Source organism: Bidens hawaiensis, unplaced genomic scaffold (genome assembly GCF_021521415.1).
Source record: "Bidens hawaiensis isolate Kalapana, Puna unplaced genomic scaffold, B.hawaiensis_p1.1 tig00012085_1, whole genome shotgun sequence".
Lineage (NCBI taxonomy): Eukaryota > Viridiplantae > Streptophyta > Magnoliopsida > Asterales > Asteraceae > Bidens > Bidens hawaiensis.
The window spans coordinates 295181-306509 of record NW_027491971.1 but is presented as its reverse complement, the minus strand read 5'-3'; the positions used below and the strand labels follow the sequence as shown (position 1 = coordinate 306509).

The following is an 11329-nucleotide window of genomic DNA, read 5'->3' as shown; positions in this document are numbered from 1 at the left end:
GGACTCCTCGGCAGTAGCCTCAGGATCACGAATGGAAGACATGTTTTGGAGGATGGAAAGAGGAACGATTTCAGGAGAATGCTCGACAAAAGTTAGAGTATTCGCCGGAAATCGCTTAGAAGAAGAAGTGAAACTGTGAGTTGAGATGCATCCTCTCCTCCCTTTATATACTCATCGCAATGAATGCGATGAATTTAATGCGGGAGAGAGGGAAAAGCGCAGGTGCAATGAAACTATGACACGTGGAAAAAGCAAGCTGACAATAGCTGTCGACAGGACGCGAGCCGTAAACTTCGCGTCCACGCGCCTGAAAAAACGTCTGGAATGACCATATACTGTCACGTCGCCATAACTTCCTGCACGTCCTGAAACTGTCAGACGAAACCGTCGGACGACACTAACGTCCCTTCAACAGTTTGGACTGCTCTTATCCTTTCACCAACTATTCGAATTTCAAAAAGATTCAAAGATTCAAAAATAAGAGGGAATATACCCCCTTACCTTGGCAACCAAGTAACTATAAGACGAGTGCGGGTACAGTGTCAAGGTGAAACCCTTCACATACCTAGCACCCGCAGGGAATTGAAGCCAAGAATACCTTGGTAACCAAGTAACTATAAGACGAGTGCGGGTACAGTGTCAAGGCAAAACCCTTCACATACCTAGCACCCGCAGGGAATTGAAGACAAGAATACCTTGGAAGTAAAGTAACTATAAGACGAGTGCGGGTACAGTGTCAAGGCGAAACCCTTCACATACTTAGCACTCGCAGGGAATTGAAACCAAGAAGGATCTTCTGGGCCATGCTTGTGGAAAGGGAAATAACATCCCCGCAGAGCGGGAACGTTGAGAACTAGATTGTTTGAAGCTCCAAGATGGAATTGGTTGTTTAACATAATTGATCACTATGTCTAAAACTACCAAAACCCCGTGGAGAATCTACACAAGTGAAACTCAACGCTCCTGACTTGCGAGGATGTTACACACCTACCCGCATCATACCCAAAGATCAAGCAGAAAAGTCGGGAATTTCTGCACGTGACATTAGGAAACCCGTGGGAAGAATCCCCGCGGAGAACCTTAAAACTAAACCCTTTTCAAAACCCCTTGCTTAAGTCCAAAAGTTCACCTCATTAACAATTCATGAGAAGAACATTGGACTGGGGGGACTTGAAGAGGTAGGTCCCAGCAGAGCCCAGTTGGACCCGCAAGACTCACCTCAAAGAGGGACGTCTGCGCAGTTGGACCCGCAAGACTCCTTAGAGGGACGTCTGCGCAAAGACCAACTGGATTCGCAGGACCCACCACGCTCAGAGAGATGATGACCTTACGCGCAGTACGCAAGCTGTTCCCGCAAGAAAAGCCTCCCAATGGTGACGTACCCCGCCTGTTCCCGCAGCTGCGGATACTAGCCATCAGGGAAGGCTACCCGCACTAATAGCAAGGCTACACGCACAAGGCACTAACTCTTAAATAATTCAGTTGTCACCTGAAGAAGGAATGAGCAAGCCGGGAATACTCCCACCCAAATGAGCCAGTCCGTACGCTCCTGGAGGATCTTTTGTACTATACCTGCCAAGGTATGGACAAAAGATCTGACCAAAGCAGCGACAGCTCACTGACAACAGTACGACGAGCAGCACGCTCTAGTACTTAATGTCACTATCAGCCGCTGCCTACTCACCAACCCTTGTCGTGGCACGTACATAGCCTGCAGTTGGTGGAAAAGGAATAGTACACAGCCGGCCATGTCACTATCAGCCGCTACCTACCCACCAACCACTAGCATGGCACGTGCGTAGCCCACAGTTGGTAGAAAAGGAATATTATACAGCTGGCTGTACCTTCTTGGACACCTACCTTCGGCTATAAATACTCCAACACCTTGGAACGGTATGATTATCTTATATCTTATCTGCTCGAGCTATTTCTCTTATTATACACTTATATTCAGAGCAATCTAGTCTGATTCTCACGCCGGAGGGTGGTCACAAGGAGGTACCCCCCCTTCTCAGTGACGAGCTCACGGTGTCTGTTTTGCAGGTCATCAGAAGAATAACCATCTTTGCCGGACCTAACCCTCGTGGGAAACATCTGTTTAACACCCAGATTATCCGTAGTCTGCCGGGGTCACCTAGTGTTTCTTCATTAGTTAATTAAAACAAATGAAAGAGGATATGATATATTATTGCCTCTAATTGATGATTTGAAATTGAGCTCATCTTTTCGACCTAACTGGTTTTAACTACAGAGGTCAGAAATCAGACTCAAAGATCAATAATCAATGAGATTTGGTTTGTAGCTGTCTTTGTATCTCACTAATCAATCATTGTCTACTGACATTAGGAATTCTATAAATATTAATACATTAACTTTTTGATGTTATCTCGAGGGTGTAATGCTCTTGTTGCAAAATGTCATGCACTCATGCTCCTCTGACTTCTCATACCATGGCCACATGTTTTTCAACAAGTATCTTAAATTATGCTCATATTTTGCTCTGTTGTTATAAGTTCAAGTTCTTGATTGTTTATAATGTATACCTTTGTTTGAACTCATCTTTTTACATATGAATAGTTGACTGTCTTTTGATGGCAAGATGGCAAGCTTTTGATCTTGTTTTCTTGTTTCATAATCTAGTTCATCTTAAACCTATGATTGCCTCAGTTAGGTTAAAGATAATCTGATACGTGCTAACAAATTAATTACCCATGTTCAATTCATCTAGCCACGTTTAATTTATCATTTCTATTTGATTGCATGTTTTCTTTTTAAGTAGTGCATGTAGTGGGTTAGTTGCATGAGGGCCATGTTCTATTAGTTTTGCATATTCACGTTCTTTTCTTCAGGTTAATTGTAAGCCTATATAAGGCCTTATTGTTTATTTGATATTAAGCAGAATATTAAGAAGAAAATTGTCTAGTTCCTTATCTTATTTCTTTGGAGTCTAACCCGCTCAGAGGGTCTATCATTTGGGAGATTAGCCATCTCGAATCGGCTTCTATCATGTGGTTGTCCGACTCGAATGGCGACCACCATGGCGCCACATTGAGACTGCTCCGATTGTAGCTGTGAGAATATATTGCCGACCACCTTGGAACCAACAGTTTCAGCCCATCAAGACTAAACCGAACGCTCTAGGAAGACACGCGTGGCGCCCACCATGGCAGCAACCAGTCTCGGCCTTGAGGACAAGGCCGTTTTTTAGGGCGGGAGTATTGATACGTGCAAGACCCTTGTCATCCCATGTTCACCATGCAACTTATTAATTTCTTATTAGTTTCATTACTTGTTTGTTTACTATAGGTTAGTGGGAAGTTATCTTAGTTAGTGGTCTAGTTCATGGTCATGTTACCTTTTATTTCGTTCAATTACTTTCAATTGTAAGCCTATAAAAGGCATTCCAAGTTTATGAATGAATTAAGAAGAAAATTAGCAAAGTTTTATTGTCTCTTTCTCTCTAATGTTTCTTGGAGTCTAACCCACTCAAAGGGTCATATTTTGGGAGACCGCCGATCTCGAATCCGGCTTCTATCATAATCTGATTTGAATAAGATGTTTAGAAGTTGCTGTACAAGTAAATTCATTACAAATTCCTATCTTTAAAAGCTGTTTATATGAATATCAGATTCTGTTGTTCTATGTTGCAGTAATAACTTTCATAGTGTTATTGATATGATATTAGACTAAATGTTATCTCTTAGATTGATTAGGTCTGAAATTTAGGCAGCACTGTTTGGTTAGTAATGGCGTGGTACACCAATTAAAAGTGGATGTGTAATACTTCACAGATTTAAAGCTAAAATTAACAACTTAAACATGCTAATTACTAAATTTGATCTGAATTTGATTCCATTGGTATGATGTTTAAATTAATAATTTGTTGTTTGTGTAGGTTGATTGCAACAAGAAGGCAAGTGTGTCGACATTGCAAAACACTTGACGGTTGTCATAATTGACAACAATCCTGCTTCGTCAAATGGGCCCACCATCAAGATAGATGATCCACCTGATCTAAGGGTCACACCTGCAACCATTTCTCTATTTAAAGGTATTAAATTCAATAATCTTGTCAAATTCTGTTTTATGCTAAAGGATTAAGAATATTCAGGTTGCAAATAGGGGCGCAAGGTTTTCCATCCAAACATCAACAACATTGGTAGCATATGTTTAGATATGATCTTGAGGAACAATGACATTCTCGAAGGTTTGATCTATATTCGTGTTATATTTGAAACCCCTCATTAGAGTGAATAGGTTTGGCTTCATGTGTGATAATGTAGTGCTTGTAGATGGACACAGAAGTGTGTAATGGGCTGATATTCAGAAGTATATTAGGTGTGGTTTTTACATTGTGTACTCTAGAATAACATTTTTTATTTGTTTATATAACTCGAATAACATTTTGTGGATATTGAACATCTTTGATAGAAATTTTTAGTTAGATTTGTGTTTGCATCTATTGTAAATATTTGTTTGTGTATTCTAATAATATTTTGTATATATATGTATATTTTCAAAAAATTACGACTAAAACAAAACGTAGTTGCAGATATAACAGAGCAATTGCGGCTAGTGTTTTCGACAGCATTTTCAGTTGCAAAATGACCGCAACAAAGCAATTGCGACCTTTTTGCAACCGAAAAGACCGTCGCAAATGCCTATTTTGATTATCCTTCAATAGATTTGAGACGTAGAACGTCGTGATATGACTGGTATCAATCTGCTTTTCATTAGTGAATTGGTTGTCTCCTTTTCAGCGTTTTGCCATCCTTCATCTTCATCCGCCCTGCGTCTAGTGTGTAATTTTATTACTGTATTAATTTTGAATTAGTTTATGTTGTAAATAATTTAATTTAGTTGACATACATAAACATATATAAAGAGTCATTACCTATTAGTTGGCACGTACGGTAAGAGTTTTTGAAATTTTAAAAAAATTAATCAATTGTTATATATAAGTTGGATTCATATATACATACTCATTAACGGCAGTCTAGTTCAAATTCACGTACGTACCCTAAACCTACACTCTGCTACTGATCATTCAAGAATCATAACCTGGGTTTAATACAAAACCCACCTACATCTACATGCATTTTGTTTCCCAAAACCCTAATTAGACTACCCCAAGAATCATCATCTTCTCGAAACCCAAGAACCTCCTTTAATTCTTCAATTTCGCAAAACAGTAAGTGATCATCATCAAGAAGTTAACCCAAGAACACTTCTTTAATTCTTCATGGCAAACCCCAAGAAATTAATATCCAAACTACATAATTCTTCCTTTAACCATTCTTGCCACCCGAATAAACTCGGGAGAAAATCGTACAAGTGTAGCGTTATCTTGTCTCACGAACCAGAATGCAAATTTAGGTTTAAACGTGCTAACATAGTTCAACTACAAGGTGAAGCAATAAGAGCGGCCAAACTCCGGGAGTCAAGATACCGGAAAGTAAAGAATGAAATTCACAAATATATGTCCATGCCCCTTGTATTTCGGCCTAAGTCAGAACACATTAAAAGTTGTCCAAACAAGTCAACTCATCACTTGATTTAAACCCAAAGTATATATGGCCAGCCCATATACAACTTGATCCATTTATTGTCATCTAGTAGTAAGTAGATATAGAGGTGCACAAATCGGGTTTTTTCTAATACCCGAGTTCGGGTATTGAGAGAAATCGGGTAGGGTTCGGTAGGGTATTGAGGAGAAAAATTCAACCCTATGTAGCCGGGTAGGGTATGATCAGGTTTGGGTATTGGAACCGGGTACGACCGGGTATTAAAACCCGGTTTTGAATTTGTAATTTTTTATACATTTTTATATTGTTTAAAAATTAAATTTGCTTTGTAATTTATAAAAATAACTAAAATATATTACAAAAACCATAAATCCACTTAATTACAAATTATTTACTTAGTATTATGCATTTTACAAAAACTTTAACATAAAAGTTATGAAGTAAACATAAAAATATACTATTAAAACTCATGTATTATTTCGGGTATTAGAAAATTGGTATCGGGTATCAGGTATAACCGGGTATGGGTATGGGGTATGACCGGGTCCGCGTACTTAGGGTATAAATCGGGTACGGGTATCGATCTCAAAATGCATACCCTATCCATACCCTACGGGTAGGGTCGGTTCCGGTTTCGGGTATAGAATACCCGGGTATAAAAAAACCGGTTCCGGATATTTTTTTCAAGTCCGGTTCCGGGTATGGGTTTTTTGTGCACCTCTAAGTAGATACTTGTATGAAATTGGTTATTTAAACTAACCATTTCTGTGGGTACAAAACTAAAAACATATTAAATAAACATTTTGAATTTGTTTGTTCCATATGACTAGAGAATAGGGATGGACAATCAACTCGTGTCTGGTAACTTGTATACTGGTTTGGCTAGTTAAAATCTGATTTAAGTACCAGCCTCAGGTAGCTAACACGATAATCCACGATAAGGCATTAAGGCAGCTTGGTATATTGGTTGTTTGATAGTATTTTTATGTGAAACTTGTATAGTTTTTAAGATTTATTACTTGCTGTGTAAGACTTGTACAACACAAACATACAAAGTGATCATGATTAGGAAAAAAAAACAATGGATTAAATAAAGCTGCCTGCCATTACCTCACTTAAATTGTATAGAAATATAAAGATATATACCAAAAATACAAATGTATATTAAATATCAGCTTTCACTTTTTCATGAACATTAACATTTAACACTATATATATAAAATGCATAGAATCAATGAGTTTTTTCTCTGTCATTCTAAGATGATGGTTATTCTGGCTGTTTGGCCTTTGGAGCCGACACAGTTTCGAGGTTTACATCTCCAACACCTTTGTTTGGGCCAATGCTGCATCGATCCGTGTTGTGTGTTTCGATTGCATCCTTAATTTTCTGAAACTGCAATGGTTGAACAGGTGTGTTTATAACCCTGATAAAAAGACGTATAACGCTTAATAAGATGAACGGGTAAAGATTTACGTACTTTAGCAAGTGAACAAGAAAAGGATTCTAGTTGACCATCAGCACCACGATAGAAATGGAAATAAGGAAGGACTTTCACATTCAAGTTCTTGCACATTGGTTTATTCTCATCAAAGTTGACTTTCAAAAACACGATTTCAGGGTGTTCTTGAGCCGTCTTGCAAAGCTGAAAGTATTTGTCAAAGACAAAAGACAAACAACATCAATAAAACGAACCATGATTGCTTGATCTCATATTCTCATTTAAGATCCAAAGAATTTGCTTTCGGTGTCTTATAAAGTTCAAAATTTTACATCACATAGTTTTGGATTAATTTCTATATATCCTTCTAAAAGTTTTAATTTCATATATGTTCTAAATAAATGAACAAGAAGACAATGTTATAACTGTCAGAGCATAACTTCATTTCATTTATTCAATAAAACTGATTATCGAGATAAATGCAAATTTACCTAACAACGACCAAATTAACCAAATGATTATCTAATTTTTAATCTTCAACTTGCAATAAATGCGTAGAAATGCGCACTTAACACCCTTAATAAAATTTTATTACTTTTTGTAAATGTATAGAATATCGACCGGCTAAATAGTACAGGGAGACAGCTAATTTAATAAGTTAAGATTCGTTTTTATCATGTAATTGGTTTCCTAGTACTAATCAACTTCCTTTTAGTTCTTGCTACACAAGTTATGAGTAAGACTTTGGGACAAATTGCAAGTAGCTTTTGTTATCTTGTCTTCTTACTTTCTATGTGTGGTGCAGTAAAATATCAATTAAGAATTATAATTATATGGATCCAGTAAAATTTCATCAGTTAAGGCTAATGCTAGAAATCCAAAAGAAACGTGTTTTTTTCTCTCGTTTTATCATGAATATCAACTAATCCAAGAAAAAATAACCACTTAATATTAAATTTGAAGATACAAGTTAATCAGGCTGACGTTAAATGTCAAAATAGTAAAACAGAATAAATCAATCACCAATCATAAATATATATAACATCATACAATAACAAAACTTACCTTTGGGAATAAAGCACGACAGGAGGCACACCAAGTCCCATAAAATTCAACAATCACTAATTTATCTCCAGCCTCACTTAATGCGTTCAGAAACTCCTGTGTCGAATGTATATCAATCATATTTGGTCCTGCACTTTTCTCCCACCATTTTGGTTGTTCAGTTTCAGTAATTGTTGCTTGTATCTGAAAGAAGCATCAAATAAGCATACAGTTAAATCAAAGTGTTCATGCTTATTTCTTCACGTTCGCCTGTCAGGGCGACACAAGTTGTTTTCAGTAAGCAGTCTGAGATTGCGTATTTCAAATCATTTATTTCATAAGCATTCAAAACATATATCAATACTGCAATAATTACAATTCAGATGAAGTCACATTGTTATAAGTTTTCCTAAATCAAACACTAATTTGGTAAATGAAGATCTCAACTAGGGCTGACAATTTCTGACATGGATATGCTAACATGAAACAACACGGCATGAATATTAACAGGTTTGGGTTTGAGCTTAAAAGGTTTCATGTCTTATACAGGTTAAACATCGTTAATAACCTGTTTAACAGGTGGAAACATTAATATGCTTCCAACCTCCTAAACAGTATACGCTGTACTACCCCTGCCCTAATTTCCAACGACGCAGCACCTTAGGCCTTAACCTCTGGAATTTGGAAGAATGAATAGAAAGTATGCTAAGTAAGTATTAATGAATCGTTTTGTGTCAAATACGCTAAGGATCATGTATTTATGTATTAACAACTTTTGGCAATTTTCAGTGTTTTAAAAACTGGTTCGTACCAACAACCTGTAATACCTGGTTTCGCATATCAAACCGGTATTTTGAGCCCGGTATTTTTGGGTGGTTTGTTAGAACATCGAACCGGCGATTTTTTCTAAGATACCGGATTTAAGCCCAAGAAATTTTGATATTTTGTGGCCCATATTACTTTTAACCTAGTGATTAGCATTGAAACGAGTAAACTTTTGGATTATTTTATGAAAATCGAGTGCTTTTGTATTATTTTTTAATTATGGATTAACTTGTGGATTATATATTAATAAGGAATCATAGACTTTTGGGTTATTTTTTGAGTTGAAGCTGTATTTATATGAAATTTCAATGTAAATTATTCAGCCGGTTGAACCTCCCGGCATATTTGCCTAATCCGGTATGAGTTAAAACCAGATTTTAAAACATTGCCCCAATTTTCTCAGTAGCAGTGGAAAACTAACAGATAAGCAGCAACAGGCAATGAGACAAGTAGTAAGTTAAACCCTAAAATCCTAAATTACCACCGAAACTTACCTTGAATTGAAGCGATAGCTTCCTTTGAGATCTGGAATTGACGATGAAATCAGAAGAATCAGTAGCAGCTGGAGGAGGAACATACAGCAGCTTCTTGGTGGTGTTGGTTTTGCAGTGAAATTGAAGCGGATTGAATGATGAGGTTGATAATAAGGATGAATTAAACGATAGCAATCGAACTATAGCAGCTGCCATTAAACACACAGACACTGGAAAATTGAAGGAATTTAAATTTAGGTTTATTGATTTGGGGGTTTTTGGAAGACTGATTAAGACTGCAGCAGAAAGTGTTGAAGAAAGAAGATATTATGTGAACCAGAATGTACCAAAAAGTAACTAAATAACTACTTGGACTTGTTAATAACTAATAGTAAAAACACTAGGTAACTTGAATAATAAATGTTTAAATTTAGAGATTGTCAATCGGTTCCATACCGGTTTCTACATAATCGATTTCAGTTTGGTTAACTGATTTATTTTATTATATTTAGTAAGTCCCAAGCTCTTTCTAAAATATTGAGGATTATCGAAATAAGCAAAGTGAATAAAATATCTGGAGGTTTCAATTGTTATATTCGGAGAAAATGGGATCAGTTGGTTCTCGCATTTTTGAATCGAGTCGAATGGGATGATCGACTTTATTTCTTCTCCTCTCTTGAATTAATAAATTCACTGATTTTTATCACTTTTTTTGAGCTACGAATTTCTTTTAATCCTTGTCATATGTGGGACTTGAACACAAAACCGCTCATTCTTAAACCCAAGTGTTTAAAGACTTTTATCTTTTCCGATGACACCGTTTTTTATTTTGAATACAAGAATTAGCATCATTTAACACCAACATGATCACATTTTATTTATATTTTATCCGGCAAACTTGTCACTTTAAGTATCGTGTGCATGGTTTGGTTTGATTCGGTTTAACCTCTTAATCAAATACAATGGTTATACTTCATGAAACAAACAAGTTTCGTTGAGGGTGTTCAAATCGGACTCAAAAAACACTAAATTCAATCTAAGTCCGAAATAATTTCATTTTCGAATGGAAATAGCATTCAGTTCGAGTTTATAGGTTGAACTTTTATTTTCGATTTGAGTTGTATATAGAATATTTTTTTTCTTCTTTACCTATAATAATAATAATTTACAATACGGGTTACTCTATTCTTTTTAGTGTTTTAACCCGAATTCGAAAAGAAGTTCAAATAACTCGATTAGATATAGGAATGGCAACGGGGCGGGTTTGGGGCGGGTTTTGCTTAACCCGAACCCGAACCCGAAACCAAAAACCATCCCCGTACCCGCCCCATTACCCGTCGGGTTTAATTCGGGGATTCCCCGTTTGGTTTTTTGTACCCCCCCGACCCGCCCCGTCCCCGAACCCGAAAACCCGAAACCGATCCGACCCGACCCGAAATTGACTATTCTGGGTAATTTTGACCAAAACCTTAGTAATATGCTTATGAAGTCTATGGTCAACTGTTCAAGAATCCATCACAAAACTTACATATTGATTATGTAGCAGCGGCAACAACCAGTGGTGGATGTGCGGTATCGGTGCTAGCTGGTGCGATGGCGGGTGGAGGCGGCGACACAAGGTGGTGTGGAGGCAGTGACGCAAGGTGGTGTGGCGGTGCTTGGATTGCGGCGGTGCAAGTTATCGCTTCACCATTGGTGTTGGATTTGGTTGACCTCAAGCTATTTTAGTCAAAATTAACATGTAAGAATTAAGATGTCTGGATGTAGGTTTTTATATATATATATATATATATATATATATATATATATATATTATTTATATTTATATTTATATATTATATCGGGGCGGGTCGGGGCGGGGGTACCCGAACCCGAACCCGAACCCGAACCCGAAACAATCCCCGATACAATCTCCGAAACCCGACCCGAAACCGAAAAAACAAAACCCGACCCGACCCGAAATAAGCCGGTTTTCGGGTTTCCCCGTCGGATTCGGGGATTTTTGCCATCCCTAATTAGATAC

The 11329-nt window shown here is 37.3% G+C and overlaps 1 protein-coding gene across 1 annotated transcript; it reads right to left on the bottom strand.

Moving 5' to 3' along the window:
* Positions 1-6611: 6611 nt before the first annotated feature.
* LOC143539910 (thioredoxin-like 2, chloroplastic) lies at positions 6612-9624 on the bottom strand. Its single transcript, XM_077033099.1, has 4 exons — positions 9328-9624; positions 8030-8212; positions 7004-7168; positions 6612-6918 (listed from the first exon to the last, which is right to left on the bottom strand). The coding sequence occupies exons 1-4, from the start codon at positions 9520-9522 to the stop codon at positions 6793-6795; spliced, it is 669 nt and encodes a 222-aa protein (XP_076889214.1). The 5' UTR covers positions 9523-9624; the 3' UTR covers positions 6612-6792.
* Between the last annotated feature and the right edge of the window lie 1705 nt (positions 9625-11329).

What these genes read in the sequence shown, in the direction of transcription:
- LOC143539910 (XM_077033099.1), bottom strand. Translation starts at nt 9,522, where the DNA reads ATGGCAGCTGCTATAGTTCGATTGCTATCGTTTAATTCATCCTTATTA. An exon ending in AGCTATCGCTTCAATTCAAG is followed by an intron (nt 8,213 to 9,327) that starts GTAAGTTTCGGT and finishes TGCTTCTTTCAG; the next exon opens with ATACAAGCAACAATTACTGA. An exon ending in TTTCTTGTTCACTTGCTAAA is followed by an intron (nt 6,919 to 7,003) that starts GTACGTAAATCT and finishes CAACCATTGCAG; the next exon opens with TTTCAGAAAATTAAGGATGC.